The following is a 17,960-nucleotide window of genomic DNA, read 5'->3' on the forward strand; positions in this document are numbered from 1 at the left end:
TGTCCCATTCTGTTCCCACTGCCCACCTCCTTCCTGGTGTAGCCAGAGAGTTTCCCCTCCATGGGGGGGGGGGGGGCAAAGACCACAGCAGCCCAGATATGCCCTTGCTGTTTCTTTCTCTTACACGCTCGTCTTCCCATCAAAGAATTGTAGGGGGGGGTGTGGAGAAGAGCTGTACACCACTTTGAACTCCTTGGAGAAAAAGGTAGGAGATAAATGCAATAAATAAATAAACACCCCGACTTCCCCCCCCCCATCCAGTTATGCCGACCGCACCAAGCAGATTCGCTGCAACGCCGTCATCAACGAAGATCCCAACGCCCGCCTCATCCGGGAGCTCAAAGAGGAAGTGGCCAGGCTCCGAGACCTCCTCTCTGCCCAGGGGCTCTCGGCCACCACCTTCGCCGGTAAGGGGGCAGGAGAGGGCCCCAGAGGAAGGGAGGGAGGGAAGGGGTGAAGTCTGAGTGCTGGGGATTTAGCTCCTGCCATAAAGGCAAGGGACGCGGGTGGCGCTTTGGGTTAAACCACAGAGCCTAGGACTTGTCGATCAGAAGGTCAGCGGTTCGAATCCCCGCGACAGGGTGAGCTCCCGTTGCTCGGTCTCTGCTCCTGTCAACCTAGCAGTTCGAAAGCACATCAAAGTGCAAGTAGATAAATAGGTACCGCTCCAGCGGGAAGGTAAACGGCGTTTCCGTGTGCTGCTCTGGTTCGCCAGAAGCGGCTTAGTCATGCTGGCCACATGACCTGGAAAACGGTCTGCGGAGAAATGTTGGCTCCCTTGGCCAGTAAAGCGAGATGAGCGCCACAACCCCAGAGTCGGCCACAACTGGACCTAATGGTCAGGGGTCCCTTTACTTATATAGGCAAGAAGCCAAGGCAAGTTCCCCGGTATTCTTCCATCAGGGTAGTCGTTACACGAGGAAAGGGTGTGTGGGAGGGATGAGGAAAAAGGAACGAGGCTGATGTTGCAGCCTTGAGAACAGCTTGCAAACTCCCAAGTCCTGCAGATGATTTCGGGTGACACACTTAGGATTCTGGGGTAGAGAAACAAACTACCTGCCACAGTGGCTTTGTTCTACCTCCACGTTTGGAGGCAGCCCTGCATCCCATTGCCAGATGCTGGAAACCCCAGGAGGGGAGAGTGACTCTTCTGCCTGGATCCCATAATAGGCACCTGGCTGGCCACTGAGAGAACAGGATGCAGGACTAGATGGGGCCCCTTTCGGCCTGATCCGGCAGGCTCTTCATCTCTTAAGCAATTTCTGCTCCTCCTTCTCTGACAGATTGAAATAATAGAGCGGCAGAGTTGGACGGGCCCCCCAAGGGTCATCCAGCCCAACCCCCTGCAGTGCTGCAATCACAGCTAAATCTGCCTTGTTTCCTTGGCGGGTGGAGGAAGGGGGCACAATGGCTGGCTTCCTGTGTGCCTGATGGTGGTGTTTTTTCCACCCCGCAGGTGCCAAACCTGATGACCCGGGGGGCGGACTGGGCCTCCCCATCTCGCCCTTTGCCCCGAGTGAGGACTCCTCCCTCCTCCTGGAGCCCCTGCCCCTCAACGGAGAATCTGAGTCGTACCCCGACATGGAGGAGGAGATGATTTGCACAGAAGAGGCCATGGAGAGGCTCCAGGTGAGATCGGGGGTGGGCGCTTAACTCCAAACCACTCGGAAAGGAGGACTTGCATCTAGCTAACCTACTCCAGGGAAAAGCCCCAGGCTTGGGAAACCTGGGGAGGGGGCAGCGCGTCTTGAAGTGAGGTTGCAGGGAACCAGGCAGAGGGCCTTCTCGGTGGTGGCACCTGCCCTGTGGAATGCCCTCCCACCAGATGTCAAGGCAATAAACAACTATTTTACTTTTTTTTTTTTGCATGATAAATTTTTATTGATATTACATATATATACATAAAAACAAATACAAAATTCATTACATAACTTGCGCATATCACATCGATTCCACAAATCATAAATATAATACAAAATTATTTTGGGCTCTGCCGAGCCTTAAACTTCCCTCCACTCTTTTGGTAAGTATCAAATAAATTTTACAATCACGTATTTTATCTCTTTTATTTATATGTCACTTACTGTTAGACAACTATTTTACTTTTAAAAGACAACTGAATGATGCTGTATTGTTTTTAATATTCGGTTGGAAGCCGCCCAGAGTGGCTGGAGAAACCCAGCTAGATGGGCGGGGTATAAATAAATTATTATCATCATCATCATCATCTTCATTATTAATATTATTGCTCTTCCTCCAACCTGCCCCCCCCCCCACCGTAAGGTGGCCCAGTTGCCTCAACTGTTCCTCCCAAGGCTTGGTTTCCAGACCCTCAATTATCTCGGTCACCCTCCATCCTCTCACGAAAAGCTTGGGCTGGCTTTCTAGGTGGTCCTGAGCTGAGGGTCCTCATTCCCACTTGTGTCCCATCAGACTGGCACATCTTCAAGCCTTTAGCCATTTCCCCACATCCTGCCGTTTCAAGCTTCTCCAAATCAGCGTCACTCGCGGCAGAAACTCTCTCTCACTACGACCTGCGACTTCATCTTTTCTGCGCCGCAGGCACTCGCTTATAACGGGCCGTAGGGAGTAGTTGGGCGGGGAATGGTGGTAAACAGAGCGGCTTTCCTCTCCTGTGTCCTGAGTTGCTCCCTTGTCCTCGTAGGAGACGGAAAAGATCATTGCGGAGCTCAACGAGACGTGGGAGGAAAAGCTGCGGAAAACAGAGGCCATCCGGATGGAGCGGTGAGTGGGATAAGCCCCTCTGGCACGGGGGGTCTGCCTTGCAAATCCTCCCCCTCCCCAAGCAAGAATGCTCGCTTGTATCCAAGCAGCGTGTAGTCTCTTTCCCGCAAGGGATGTAGTGGGTGCAAATATACTGGCTGGGGTGGGAAGGATTTATAGTTCCAAACACCTGGAGGGCGGCAGGTTGGCCAAGGCTGTTGTAGGCAGACAAGGTGGTGTTTAGCTGAGTTTTGTTTTCTCATTTGTCGTGTTTATGCCCCTCGTTCTTTCTCCAAGGAGCACAAAGTGGCCTGGACTCGTAATCTGGTGAACCGGGTTCGCTTCCCCGCTCCTCCACCTGCAGCTGCTGGGTGACCTTGGGCCAGTCACACTTCTCTGAAGTCTCTCAGCCCCACTCACCTCACAGAGTGTTTGTTGTGGGGGAGGAAGGGAAAGGAGAATGTGAGCCACTTTGAGACTCATTAGGGTAGTGATAAAGCGGGATATCAAATCCAAACTCCTCCTCTTCCTCTTCTTCTTCTTCTTCTTCCCTTCTCCCCTTCCTTCTCATTTAATCCCCCAAATATCAACCCTGCGAGGAAGGTTAAGCTGAGAGAAGACAGTGACTGGCACCCAAAGTCACTGTCCAGTGAGCTTCATGGCCAAGTGGGAGGATTTGAACTCTGGTCCTCTCCCAGGTCCTAGTCCGACAACGTCACCACTACACCGCCACAGACTCAGAGAGTAGACACATTGAAATCCATTGGTACAACTTAGGCACGTTGCTTATTTTTAATGGGTCTACTCTGAGAAAAAACTCGAGTTGAATACTACCCACAGATATTAGTATGAAATACCGTATTTTTTGCTCTATAAGACTCACTTTTTCCCTCCTAAAAAGTAAGGGGAAATGTGTGTGCGTCTTATGGAGCGAATGCAGGCTGCGCAGCTATCCCAGAAGCCAGAACAGCAAGAGGGATTGCTGCTTTCACTGCACAGCGATCCCTCTTGTTGTTCTGGCTTCTGAGATTCAGAATATTTTTTTCCTTATTTTCCTCCTCCAAAAACTAGGTGCATCTTATGGTCTGGTGCGTCTTATAGAGCGAAAAATACGGTAATTCTTCAAGCCCTTTCTGGCTGTGAAAATGGGGAATGGAAGCACTTTGAGCGCCAGCGGATGAATCATGCAAAGCCAAAAAGTGACATGAGCCAAACTACCGAGATAGACTGCCTCTGGACCTGGAGGTTCTGAAAGGCCCATGCACTCCAGTATCCTGTTCTCACAGTGGCCAAGCAGACGCCTGTGGGAAGCCAGGATCCGAGCACAAGACCAACTCTCTGTTCCTGCGGTTTCCAGCAACTGGTGTTCAGGAGTATCGCTGCCTCCAGAGCCACCATGACCAATAGCCCTCCTCCTCCTCCATCAATTTGTTCCGTCCTCTTTTCAAGCCATCCATTTTGGTGGCCATCCCTGCCTCCTGTGGCAGGGAGTTCCAAAGTTCAACTACATGCTGCATGGAGGAGGACTTCCTTTCACGCGTCCCGAATCTTCCAACCTTTATTGGTTCATTCCTTTGATTCTCGCACAACCAGACACACACACACAGGGCAGCCCTGCCCCTTTGAGAACTGCTGGAATGTTGAACCCATCCCCATCTGAAACCTGCCTGTCTGTCTCCCTTTTCTCCCTGCAGAGAGGCTCTCCTGGCAGAGATGGGCGTGGCTCTCCGGGAGGATGGGGGCACCGTGGGGGTCTTTTCCCCCAAGAAGGTAAGCATTGGTGTTGCAGTGACAGGCGTCCGTAGGCTTCACTGGGCACGGCTGGAGGGGTGAGGCCTGCAACTTGCCAAAGCCGGGGGGGGGGGGCTCAGTCTTGCCCCATTTAAGCAAAAGCTTAAATGGATGGAGCCAGGGTGGGGGGAGTCTTTTTCTATTGCCTGAGCCAGGGGTCAGCAAACTTTTTCAGCAGGGGGCCAGTCCACTGTCCCACAGACCTTGTGAGGGGCCGGACTGGATTTTTTTTTGGGGGGGGGGAATGAACGGATTCCTCTGCCCCACAAATAACCCAGAGGTGCATTTTAAGTAAAAGCACACATTCTACTCATGTAAAAACACACTGATTCCTGGACCGTCTGCGGGCCAGAATTTAGAAGGCCATTGGGCCGGATCCAGCCCCCTGGCCTTAGTTTGCCTACCCATGGAATCTGAGCCTTTTTGAAACCATCTCAGGAGCAAACATTCCACAAATCCTGAACGGAGTCCCTAAGGCGGTTGGATGGCGCCCTGTACGCCTCCTTCTAGCAATTCCTGCAGCCAAATTTGTGCCCAGCGTCTTGCTCTGAGAGCGAGGCCTTGTTGTTTGGGCAGCCCTGGACCCCCACATATACTGCCCAGGCTTGCACTCTAGGGGGGGGGTCACTTGGGTGCTGTGAACACAGCAAAAGCAACATGGCAAGCAGCCGTCATGAGATCCCCGTCTCTGCAGCCGCAGCAGGCGCTGTGATTCCACAGCAGTTTGACTTCACCCCTGGAGGTGCACTCCATTGTGTCGCGAGACAGACGGGTGCCGTAATTTCAGAGATAGGGACAGCTGCGTATTCCTGCATTGGACTGGGCGATCCTCAGGACCCCGTCCAATTTTATGCTCCTGTGAAATCAGCCTGTGGGAGGGTTTGCTGACCAGCTTAGTATCTTCCCTGTGTGTCTGTGTGTTTGCAAGCAATGGCCACAAGGTGGTGCCAGTTTCTCCCAGCTGATGCATTTGCAGCAGGCAGCTCTGGTCTGGGCAGTGGTTTTTAAAAGCCACTGGTGTGAAAATGCACCCTTTTGTTCTGCCCACAAGGGGGCAGCACCATTGTTCTTTCTCCCTCCTGGCCTCCTCCTGACATAAGAGCCCAGCTGGATCAGGCCCACAGGGGCCCGTCCAGTCCAGCATCCTGTCCTCACAGTGGCCAACCAGATGCCCCAATGGGGAACTCACAAACAGGATCCGAGCGCAAGAGCAACTCTCCCCCCCTGCAGTTTCCAGCAACTGGAGTTCAGAAGCATTGCTCCCGATCCTGAATGACTCCCTGGTCCTGAATGGGGCAACTGTGCCCCCGAAGGACCAGGTGCGCAGCCTGGGAGTCATTCTGGACTCACAGCTGTCCATGGAGGCGCAGGTCAGTTCTGTGTCCAGGGCAGCTGTCTACCAGCTCCATCTGGTACGCAGGATGAGACCCTCCCTGCCCGCGGACTGTCTCTCCAGAGTGGTGCATGCTCTGGTTATCTCCTGCTTGAACTACTGCCATGCGCTCTACGTGGGGCTACCTTTGAAGGTGACCTGGAAACGACAACTAATCCAGAATGCGGCAGCTAGACTGGTGACTGGGAGCAGCCGCCGGGACCACATAACACCGGTCCTGAGAGATCTGCATTGGCTCCCAGGACGTTTCCGAGCACAATTCAAAGTGTTGGTGCTGACCTTGAAAGCCCTAAATGGCCTCAAAGGCCCAGTAGACCTGAAGGAGCGTCTCCACCCCCATCATCCAGCCCAGACACTGAGGTCCAGCGCCGAGGGCCTTCTGGCAGTTCCCTCACTGCAAGAAGCCAAGTTACAGGGAACCAGGCAGAGGGCCTTCTCGGTGGTGGCGCCCGCCCTGTGGAACGCCCTCCCACCAGATGTCAAGGAAATAAGCAGCTATCTTATTTTTAAAAGTCATTTGAAGGCAGCCCTGTTTAGGGAAGTTTTAAATATTTAATGCTGTACTGTTTTTAACACTCGATTGGGAGCCACCCAGAGTGGCTGAGGAAACTCAGCCAGATGGGCGGGGTATAAATAAATTATTGTTATTATTATTATTATTATTATTATTATTATTGCTTCCTCTGACTATTGGGCATTGAAACACGTCACAGAGTGCGTTCAGAGTAGCCCATACAGATGGAAACACTGAAGAGTCACAAATAAATATTTGCAAGGTTTAATAACAACTTCCCAAACATACATCTTACATCGTGTCTATAATTGTCGCCCGTCTATCCACCAGGGCAGAGTAAGGTACATACTGCCCATTATATTCACAATTGCTGACACAGCTAACTACAGTGACTTATCAGCACCTGCAGATAAGTCAGCTGTAAACAGCTGTAAAAACTAGGTCAGGACATGCACCCTGGCTTTTAAAGTGGTGCACATCCTGCAAACCCTAACATTTAAACAAACTCTTCAGCACTGACTGTGGAGGGCAGGGCGTATGGCCGTGTGAAGGAGGGCTTCCGTTGATCTCTGCCTGCCTCTTGTCTTAACACAGACTCCGCACCTGGTGAACCTGAACGAGGATCCGCTAATGTCTGAGTGCCTCCTCTACCACATCAAGGACGGCATCACCCGGTGAGGCCCTCAGGGCTGGGGCGGTTTGTGGGACGGAGTGGCGAAAGGGGTCCTTCTAAGCTGATCCTTGTTCATATTACTAATTAATCAAAGTTCATAGAATCATAGTTGGAAGAGACCACAAGGGCCATCGAGTCCAACCCCCTGCCAAGCAGGAAACACCATCAGAGCACTCCTGACATATGGTTGTCAAGCCTCTGCTTAAAGACCTCCAAAGAAGGAGACTCCACCACACTCCTTGGCAGCAAATTCCACTGTCAAACAGCTCTTACTCTCAGGAAGTTCTTCCTAATGTTTAGGTGGAATCTTCTTTCTTGTAGTTTGGATCCATTGCTCCGTGTCCGCTTCTCTGGAGCAGCAGAAAACAACCTTCCTCCCTCCTCTATGTGACATCCTTTTATATATTTGAACATGGCTATCCTATCACCCCTTAACCTCCTCTTCTCCAGGCTAAACCTGCCCAGCTCCCTTAGCTGTTCCTCATAAGGCATCGTTTCCAGGCCTTTGACCATTTTGGTTGCCCTCCTCTGGACACGTTCCAGTTTCTCAGTGTCCTTCTTGAACTGTGGTGCCCACATTCGTACGAAGAGCCCAGGGCAGCTCACAACAAAAAACATCTCCGTCTCTCTCTCTCTTTCTCCCTCTCTCCGGGGACCCTCCCTTCTCCCCCTGCAGAGTTGGCCAGCAGAACGTGGACATCAAACTGACGGGGCAGTTCATCAGAGAGCAGCATTGCGTCTTCAGCAGCGTCACCAACGAGTCTGGAGAAGGTGAGCCGGGTGCCGGTGGGTGGCTTAAGGAGCACAGGCACCTTCGAGAGCTTGGAGGGTTGTTTCCCTTTGGGATCCTGAGTTCCTTTTCTCTAATAACTCCTCCTCCTACTCTCCCATCTCTTTTGTGCTTGCGTGGAGCAGGGGGCCTCGCCGTGGGGCCACATGCCAACAGGTACTGGGGTGTCTGTGGGTCCTGGCAGGGGTGCGGGGAGGTGCCAGCGTGTGGGTCCGCTGAGCCGGGGGCCTGAGGTGCGGGCCCCCGTCTCCTGCCTCCCATCCTCTCAGTCTCTCATGCTGTACGTCAGTGGTTCCCAAAGGAGGAGGACTTAATGGTGGGAAGCAGCGCCAAGGGGCAAGAGAGTGGCGGGGGCTGGGGGCCACTGGAGGTACCAGACTTTGAGAAGCCGGTATCCCTGGGCCATGTTCACCAGTTTGGTGAGTTTAGGAAACCACATAAGAGAAAGAAAGTAAGTAAAAACCTCCTGACAAGAGCTGTTTGGCTGTGGAAGGGACTCCCTTGGGAAGTTGTGGACTCTCCTTCCTTGGAGGTTTCTGAGCAGAGGTTAAGCAGTCTATCTCAGATGCTTTAGTTGAGATTCCTGCATTTCAGGGGAATTAGATGATTCTATGTAGTAGTTTTATAGAATCATCCTACCACCTTCATCCAACCACCACAGGGCAGTTAACAATATGAAATGAGAACACAGAATAATAACCATGGAATTGTAGAGTTGGCAGGGACCCCCAGGGGTCAATCTAGCCCAGCGCCATGCAGTGCAGCTGACAGCCCGACATCATCTGCCAGTGTGGTGTAGTGGTTAAGAGCGATAGACTCGTAATCTGGTGAACCGGGTTCGATTCTCCGCTCCTCCACCTGCAGCTGCTGGGTGACCTTGGGCCAGTCACACTTCTCTGAAGTCTCTCAGCCTCCCTCACCTCACAAAGTGTTTGTTGTGAGGGAGGAAGGGAAAGGAGAATGTGAGCCGCTTTGAGACTCCTTCGGGTAGTGATAAAGCGGGACATCAAATCCAAACTCTTCTTCTCTTCTTCATCTGCTCAGAAACCTCCCAGCGGAGGAGACCTGTAGCACTGCCTCTTACTGTCAGAAAGTTTCTCCCAACTGGCTTTTGAATATGCTTTCGATTGTCACGCTTTCGAATTTTATCTTCCTTAGTGGGGCATACAAACTGCTCTTCTGAGCAACGCTCATTTTATAGGGTAGGGGCCCCTGGGGGTGAGTTTATAGAATCAGGGAGGCCATTGGAATAGCTGCTCCTGTTTTCCCCCATCTCATATCCCAGTGGGGTCTTTTCCCCCTAGCGAAGCAACCCCAGAAGGCCTGGGGACTTGGGGGGCAGCGGTAGAGAGGGTGCTAGTGGGTGCTGCTTGCTTCCTTACCACCACCACCCAGCCCACCCTTTCCGGGAAAGTGTGCCCTGACCTTTGCCTCCCCCTCCTCCCTCTTTCAGTGGTCGTCACCCTGGAGCCGCGCGAAGGTGCTGAGACCTACGTCAACGGGAAGCAGGTGCTGGAGCCGCTGGTGCTGAGATCAGGTCAGCTTTTCCTGAGTGGCGCAGTGAGCAATTGGGTCGATTTACCAGTTGCATTATTGGAATTCTGTACTGCTTTCCAATCAAACGAACCCCAAAGTGGCTTGCAAACAATAAATGACAATAATGGAACAGTATAAATCACACAGTGCAATTAATGAATCATCAGTCAAACCATTGTGATCTATAAAACACTGTTTGCAAACCGGCAGCTAAAAAATAAGCTGAACGTACCAATTACAGCATATGTCATATTAGATGGTTCACAAATCAAAAAGTCATTTATAATGTATAAAACAGTATTTACAAGATGACAACTAAAAAATAAGCTACACACTCACACACACATCTCATTCTTGCAATGACTCATAATATTTCACTCTGTTCATTAAAATGCACCTAAACATCCATCAAAGGGGACGTGGGTGGCGCTGTGGGTTAAACCACAGAGCCTAGGACTTGCCGATCAGAAGGTCGATGGTTTGAATTCCTGGAACGGGTTGAGCTCCCGTTGCTCGGTCCCTGCTCCTGCCAACCTAGCAGTTTGAAAGAACGTCAAAGTGCAAGTAGATAACTAGGTACCACTCTGGCGGGAAGGTAAACGGCGTTTCCGTGCGCTGCTCTGGTTCGCCAGAAGCGGCTTAGTCCTGCTGGCCACATGACCCGGAAGCTGTACGCCGGCTCCCTCGGCCAGTAAAGCGAGATGAGCGCCGCAACCCCAGAGTCGGACACGACTGGACCTAATGGTCAGGGGTCCCTTTACCTTTACCTTTAGACATCCATCAAACAGGAGGATCTTGATCTAAGCAGAGCAGAACTGTGCCTCCCTTTCTGCAAGACTCTCCTTGGGCCCACCTGTGTGTGCGACATGTTTGTGCAGGAAAAACATGTCCAAAAGCCAGAGGTGGTGCAGCACTTATTAGAGTGTTGGGCTACAAGGACCCGGCAGAGACCAGGGTTCAAATCTCCCCACTTGGCCATGAAGCTCACCTTGGGGGCCGGTCACTCCCTCTCAGTCTAACCTACCTTGCGGGGTTGTTGGGGGGGGGTTAAATGGGAAGGTGGGGAGAACCATGTTAGCCACCGAGAGAAAAAAGGCAGAACATAACATGCCATAAATGAGCAATGGCTGCCACACATAGGCATGCACTAGTTTCTGTAGGTACCGCCATAAACGCCGTCCGCACACCCTGGAATATGTATGCCTGCGGGGCAATAATTGTTCCTCCACCCCCAGAAGGTCCAGCTCCGAGGGCCTTCTGGCGGTTCCCGCACTGCGAGAAGCCAAGTTACAGGGAACCAGGCCAAGAGCCTTCTTGGTAGTGGCCCCCGCCCTGTGGAATGCCCTCCCACCAGATGTCAAAGAGAAAAATAACTACCAAACTTTTAGAAGACATCTAAAGGCTGACCTGTTTAGGGAAGCTTTTAATGTTTAATATATTATTGTATTTTGTTGGAAGCCGCCCAGAGTGGCTGGGGAGGCCCAGCCAGATGGGCGGGGTATAAATAATAAATTATTATTATATTATTATTATAGAGGGTGTGTGCGTGAGACCCAGGACAGGGCCTTCTCTGCAGTGGCCCCTAATAATTCTTTCTCCTCCTTGGCTGACATGTCTCCTTCCCTCCTCCCATCTCCCTATCTAGGGAACCGCATCGTCATGGGCAAGAACCACGTTTTCCGCTTCAACCACCCGGAGCAGGCGCGCCTGGAACGGGAGCGCAACACCCCCGCGGAGAGCCAGGCCGAGCCAGTCGACTGGAACTTTGCCCAGCGGGAGCTGCTGGAGAAGCAAGGAATCGACATCAAGCTGGAGATGGAGAAGAGGTGGGCGAGTCTTGGCTAGTCAGTGGTATCGTTTGCCGGAAGCTTGCACAGTGAAGGTGCCAGGCGCACCGCTGTGGGGAGGGAGTTGCAGAGCTCAGGGGCCACTGCAGAGCAGGCCCTGTCCTGGGTCACACACCCCCCTTTGAGCTTCTGGGGGTGGAGGAACAACCAAGAGGGGACCCCCTCTGCCGATCTCAGCACCCAAGAAGTTCTGCGGGGAAGGAGGGGGCCTCTTGGGTGAGCTGTTTCTTGTGCCTTGCGGAGTGGGACCTCGCCTGTCTCTCTGTCACAGTTTAGTGTTTCTGTCCTCTCTTTCCCCCATCACCCTTTTTTTACAAAAAGGCTTCAGGACCTGGAGACGCAATATCGTCGTGAGAAGGAGGAGGCAGACTTGCTTCTGGAGCAGCAAAGACTGGTGTGTACATGTCTACATGTCTCTGTTGCCCCATGCCTCTCCAGTCTAGGGCGGGAGGAGCAGGCAGGGCAGGAGGGACCCACTTTACAGAGCAGCACCCGATAGGCTGCCCTCTTTGTTGGCATTCTGTTGGAGAGGGGGTGGTCCCGGGTGCAGAGAGTTTGCAGGCCAGAAGCAAACAGGCAGTTGGTCAGCCAGTTCCAGCTCTGCCTATAAATCTCAAAGCCAATCTTGTTTCTGGGGCTGATTGCGGCCACTATGCACCCCCCACCATCAGGCGTTTCTTTTTGCAACTCATCGATTTTTAAAAAGTTAAAAGGTAAAGGACCCCTGACAGTTAAGTCCAGTCACGGACGACTCTGGGGTTGTGGCACTCATCTCGCTTTACTGGCCGAGGGAGCCGACATTTCTCCGCAGACCGTTTTCCGAGTCATGTGGCCAGCAGGACTAAGCCACTTCTGGCAAAACCAGAGCAGCACATGGAAACGCCGTTTACCTTCCCATCAGAGCGGTACCTATTTATCTACTTGCACTTTGACGTGCTTTCGAACTGCTAGGTGGGCAGGAGCAGGGACCGAGCAACGGGAGCTCACCCCGTCGCGGGGATTCGAACCCCTGACCTTCTGATTGGCAAGTCCTAGGCTCTGTAGTTTAGACCACAGCGCCTCCCGCGTCCCTTTAAAAAGTTACTAACTTGTTAAACTTTAGTCACACAGCCCCAAAGGACGAAAGGGCAAAGACTCAGCACAGCCGCAAAAGGCTGAGAAAGTAATATTAACTCATACAAAATATTCCCTTTACAAATAATAAAGGTTTCTAAAAACATACTCTTCACCTGTGAGAAGCTTGAGAGCAAAGCTTCTATATTGTATTAAATGAGCTGAACATTTGTATATATACTAGTAGCACTGAGTGACCGTGTGTCTCAGTGGGAACTGAAATCAAACACAAGCACACACAAACCTATTCTGCATGTGTGAGCGAGAGAGACTGGAGCTCTGCTCACCAAGGCAAAACCGTTTTGAGCATATAATGGCTGCACTGACTCTGACTCTACAGCCAGGGGAAGCAGTGCTGCTGAATCCTATGCACAGGGCTGCCTCGCAAGATGGTTCAGAAAGTTCAGCTGGGGCAGAATTTGGCGGCCGGATATAGCTTGAGCCTATATCGCCAATCCTGGTCCGACTCCACCGGCTGCCCATTAGTTTCTGGATCTAATTCAAAGTGCTGGCTTTGACCTATAAAACTTCAAACAGCTGAGGACCCCAATAGAGTGGACCCTCGGGTTAGGTGACCTTCAGGTAACGTAACTTTCGGATTGCGAACGCGGCAAACTCGGAAGTGCATACTTCCGGGTTTCACCATGTGTGCATGCACAGAAGGGCTCTATCACACCGCATGTGTGCGCAGAAGCAGCGCCTCTAGATGCAGACTTCTTGGGGTACATACGGACCCCTGGAACGAATTAAGTTCGTATCCAGAGGGTCCACTGTATAGCCTCTCCCCATAGGAGCCAACCCAAACCCTGCCATCTTCATCCGAGGCCCGTCTTCATGCGCCTCTTCCGCGAAAGGTCCAGAGGGCAGCAACACGAGGAAGGGCCCTTTCTGCAGTGGCTCCCTGCTTGTGGGAAGAACATCCCACAGAGATTTGCCGTGAGCCTTCATTAGGCACCTGGCGAAAACGTTCCTCTTCAACCTTTGGCTGTTAATCTATAGCCTTTTAAAGCAATGGGGGTATTCTCCCACCCACTTCTCTTTTATTATTATTACATTATGTGTCTTATGCCATGGCCTGTCGATGAAGGCGGTATATAGAGGAGAGATGAGAATATCTTTTCAAGAAGGGCAGTTTGCTAAATCCTTGAGTACTAAACCATTAAGATTGTAGTACTTCTGGGATTTGCCCAGTACAGCCCCCTGCAGAAACTCAGCTGCGCCCCCCCTCTCCTTCCGTCTCCCCAGTACGCAGACTCCGACAGCGGGGACGACTCGGACAAGCGCTCCTGCGAGGAGAGCTGGCGCCTCATCTCATCCCTGCGCGAGAAGCTCCCGGCCACCAAGGTACAGACCATTGTTCGCCGCTGCGGCCTGCCCAGCTCAGGCAAGAAGCGGGAGCCGCTCCGTGTCTACCAGATCCCCCAGCGTCGGCGGGCGGCGAAGGACCCCCGCTGGCTGACCCTGGCCGACCTCAAGATGCAGGCGGTCAAGGAGATCTGCTACGAGGTGGCCCTCAACGACTTCCGCCACTCGCGCCAGGAGATCGAGGCCCTCAGCATCGTCAAGATGAAGGAGCTGTGCCGCCTCTACGGAAAGCGCGACCCCAACGAGCGCGACAGCTGGCGCGCCGTGGCCCGCGACGTCTGGGACACGGTGGGCGTGGGCGAGGCTGACGGCACGGCAGGGGGCGGAGGAGGAGGGGGCTCCTCGGAGGTCCGCACGGGAGGAACCCCCGGCGCGGATGTGGACGACCTCCGGGCCCACATCGACAAGCTGACCGACATTCTGCAGGAGGTGAAGATCCAGAATAACATGAAGGATGAGGAGATCAGGGCGCTGAGGGACCGTGTGGTCAAGATGGAGCGGGTCATCCCCATCTCGGCCCAGGTGAGCTGGGGGGGGGCCTGCAAGGGGGGGTAGGGGGGCAGTGATGGTAAGAATAGGAATCTGGCCTCAGACTTATGGCAGAAATTATAGCGGCTTCCTAAAAACACTGTGCATCGTTCTGCCCGGACACTGAGGTCCAGCGCTGAGGGCCTTCTCGGTAGTGGCACCTACCCTGTTGAACGCCCCCCCCATCAGATATCAAAGAGAACAATAACTACCAGACTTTTAGATGACATCTGAAGGCAGCCCTCTTTAGGGAAGCTTTTAATGTTTGATGTATTACGGTATTTTAATATTTTGTTGGAAGCCGCCCAGAGTGGCTGGGGAAACCCAGCCAGATGGGCGGGGTATAAATAATAAATTATTATTATATTATTACCGTCATCAGGGGCTGTGTGGCTCAGTGAGGCTATCCATCTGGCTGGGCAGCAGATGCCCAGAGGTTGGCAGCGGGGTGTCGGCACAGAGAGTCTCAGCTGAGGACGGCAGTCATGGGATGGTAGAGTTGGAAGGGACATCTGGTCCAGTGTGGGTGGAGACAGTAACAATAATTAGAGAACCCCTTTTGGACTTTTTGTGTGAAAAGGACAATGAATGAATGGAGAGGCATTTGGGTCTGGAGTTTGGGAAAACATCACTTAACAGAAATTAGAACAGTTGGATGCCACCCTAGAGTGAATATTTTGAATTATTTCTTCTATGCAATGGACAGGCAGAAAACCAGAAGTTCTTATTTCTGTTTCCATTTGGATTACAGTGGTGCCTCGCAAGACGAAATTAATTCGTTCTGCGAGTTTTTTCGTCTTGTGAATTTTTTCGTCTTGCGAAGCACCACTGTGCATTGACGGTTTCCCATAGGAATGCATTGACGGTTTTAAGAAAAAGGCGCAAGACGTTTTCGTCTTGCGAAGCAAGCCCATAGGGAAATTCGTCTTGCGAAGCAACTCAGAAAACGAAAAACTCTTTCGTCTTGCGAGTTTTTTGTCTTGAGAGGCATTCGTCTTGCGAGGTACCACATTACAAAAAAGGCTGTCATGAAATCTCCTTCAGACCCTTGCGCTTCTTCTTCTTCTTCTTCTTCTCCCAGGAGGACGAAGACCTCGAGAACGAGTGGGGCTCGCTGCTCTTCTCCGAGGGGCTCGCTCCGTCGGAGGAGGACCCCAAGGAGGACGGGGCGGGTGGCCAGGACTCCCCGACCCCCAGGGAGGCCGGGGAAGAGAGGAGAGGCCCGTCCCCACCCTCCCCGACCTGCTGCGACCGCGTCTCCCGCCTGATGGAGAAGGACCCGGCCTTCCGCCGCGGGCGCCTCCGCTGGCTGCGGCAGGAGCAGGCACGGCTCCAGAGCCTGCAGCAGCAGCAGCTGGCCAAAGCCCTGCGCCGCACGCAGCCCCACGCCGCTCCGGGCAAGTTCATCCCCCCCCAGGACTGCAAGCTGCGGTTCCCCTTCAAGAGCAACCCCCAGCACCGCTACTCCTGGGCGCCCGGCTCCGCCTTCATGGTGGAGGGCGAGCCGGCGAAGGAGGAGAAGGGGGCCGAGTCCTGCCCCCCGCGGCCCGCCAGCCCCCGCCCCGCCCGGAAGAGCAGCCCCGCGCCCCAGCAGAACAGGCGCTCTGCCCCGCCGCGCCGCAACTCCCTGGAAGGCGGGCAGGCGCGCGGGAGGCGGGGCCCCGCGCAGGAGCACTACCAGGCCCGGAAGCACAACTACTACCCCCGCCAGCACCAGCCCTACCCGCAGCACCGGCCCCCCAACGCCCCGGACGGCGGCCCCCCGCCCCGCATGCGCCGGCAGAGGTCAGCCCCCAACCTGCAGCAAGAGCGCGAGAGCGCCGTGTGACCCTGGGATGATGTGGCGCTCCCTGGCCAGACAGAAGGAGGAATGGGGGCGCGCAGGGAGGGGGCAGCGGTAGCCTCAGATCCCGGACGGCTGCCCACCTGCCATGGACGGACATGATTCTGCAGCACAGAGCTTCCTTCTTGTGGGGCGAGGGGACCTTGGGCGATGGAGGGTGGGTGCTTTGAGCGCTGCTGCGGTTTCAGGAAGCGCAGAGTCGGATCAGCAGGGTCTTTTCTGGCGGGGGAAGCCAAAGAGGTTGTCGTAGGTGTTGTTTTTCTTTGTAATAGGGATGGGTTTAGGAGGGGGGAAAGATGGGTTGCTGTTTGGTTTCAAGGCTGTGCGATAGAGGAGGTTGTGGAGGGTTTGTGCAAGGAGGTCGGGAGAGTTTGGCGCAAGAGGCCTTCCGACCGTGGAAGGTGGTGGGCTTCCTCTTGAGCAGAGGTTGGGCGTCCACCTGTCAGGGATTCTTGGGCTGCGATTCCTGCATCTCGGGGGGTTGGTCTAGAGGACCCCTGGGGTTCCCTTACACCTCTACAAGTCTATAAGGAAAGGGTGGGTGGGTTTGTCCAGAGAAGGCCATGGGAAGAATGTGGGCGTGTGGGACTGAGGGGCTTCCCCCGCACCCCAGTTGCCCCTCTCCCTAAAGTCAAAGCATGGGTGTCCTGCCTGCCTATTTTAGACAATTCCAAAGTGGGGCAGAGGCGCAGTTCAGCCCCCCTTGGCTTGCTGGTGGAGGGGCGGTTGCTGCCTTGGGACGCCCCCACCCCCCACTTTGTGTGGCAGGGGGGCTGGAGCACATTGGTGGCCTTTTAACTGGTGCCGCCCTGCCCTCCCCACTCCAGGGAACAGCCTGTTTGTTGAACTTATGGTTCATGGCTTCCAGCTATGAAACGGGGCTACTCCTACGACACCCAGTAGGGCAAGATGTCTAATTATTGTTCAGTGGGGCTTTTTCCCCCCTGGGGAGATGGGCGGAAGAGAGGCAAGCCTCCTATCTCTGTGGCTGCAAAATCCTATTTTTAACACACACACCCCCTCCAAAAAAAACCACTGAAGCTGATGGATGGGGCTCGGCTCCACCTGTTGGCTGCTACTGTCCCCTGACCCCCATGCTTTCTCACTGCGGCCAAAGGCCTGCCCCCCACCAGCAATCCTGTGGAACCCCAAGAGGGGGGGAGCCTCATGGTGCACTCTCTTCCCCCACCCCCACAAGCTTTGCACGAGCACAGCGCGGGTTGGGCTAGATGACCTCTGGGGGTCCCTTCCAACTCTACAATTCTAGGGTTCTAAGTGGGTCTGTCCAGCCCTTCCAAAACTGCTTTTTGTGGTGTGTTCCCCGAGGGCTTTCTTGTGGGTCCCCCCCCCCTTCGTGAGAGGGATTTGTGGGAAGTATGTATGGGGCAGGGTGTGCCTGTCTGTGTGTGTCCACGTGCGTGCGTGTGGGGGGCTGAGTGTCTGCTGCCCCTGGAAATGTGGCTGAAGACCCTCTACTGTTATCCTGTTCCAATAAAGGTGGGGACAACCTGCCGCATCTCTCAATGGACTCTCCTCCCTTCCTTGCAAGCGGCGGCAGTTTGAGGGGTGATGTGGGTGTGGGGTGCTGGGCTGGTATGGGGGTCTTTATCACCTCCTTTGAAATGGGGGGCACCTGGCTTGACATGTGGAAAGGAACGACCACAAGCTGAGCGCGAGTCCACAGGGTGATGCAGCAGCAAAAAAGGCTAATACTATTCTCAGCTGCATCCTCAGAAGTCTAGTGTCCAGATCAAGGGAAGGAATAATCCCGCTCTATCCTGCCTTGGTCAGGCCACACCTGGAGTCCTGGGTCCGGTTCTGGGCACCCTAGTTTAAAGTGGAC

The 17,960-nt window shown here is 53.7% G+C and overlaps 1 protein-coding gene across 6 annotated transcripts in view; it reads left to right on the plus strand.

Annotated features, from left to right (window-relative positions):
* Nucleotides 1–17,641, plus strand: part of KIF1C (kinesin family member 1C) — a 54,559-nt gene extending 36,918 nt beyond the window's left edge. For 5 of the 6 annotated variants that reach the window (XM_083410083.1, XM_083410086.1, XM_083410085.1 and 2 more), the window contains 11 exons: nucleotides 262–407; nucleotides 1,457–1,629; nucleotides 2,666–2,745; nucleotides 4,419–4,494; nucleotides 7,017–7,096; nucleotides 7,772–7,866; nucleotides 9,339–9,422; nucleotides 11,067–11,247; nucleotides 11,590–11,662; nucleotides 13,627–14,268; nucleotides 15,356–17,641. In XM_083410083.1, coding sequence (XP_083266209.1) covers nucleotides 262–407; nucleotides 1,457–1,629; nucleotides 2,666–2,745; nucleotides 4,419–4,494; nucleotides 7,017–7,096; nucleotides 7,772–7,866; nucleotides 9,339–9,422; nucleotides 11,067–11,247; nucleotides 11,590–11,662; nucleotides 13,627–14,268; nucleotides 15,356–16,102 — 2,377 coding nt within the window. In that variant the 3' untranslated portion in view covers nucleotides 16,103–17,641. Of the gene's footprint in view, nucleotides 1–261; nucleotides 408–1,456; nucleotides 1,630–2,665; nucleotides 2,746–4,418; nucleotides 4,495–7,016; nucleotides 7,097–7,771; nucleotides 7,867–9,338; nucleotides 9,423–11,066; nucleotides 11,248–11,589; nucleotides 11,663–13,626; nucleotides 15,025–15,277 lie in introns of all 6 variants that reach the window. The other variant, XR_014504337.1, reaches the window with a different exon arrangement.
* Nucleotides 17,642–17,960: the final 319 nt, after the last annotated feature.

Source organism: Podarcis tiliguerta (assembly GCF_965153285.1).
Source record: "Podarcis tiliguerta genome assembly, chromosome: 13".
Lineage (NCBI taxonomy): Eukaryota > Metazoa > Chordata > Lepidosauria > Squamata > Lacertidae > Podarcis > Podarcis tiliguerta.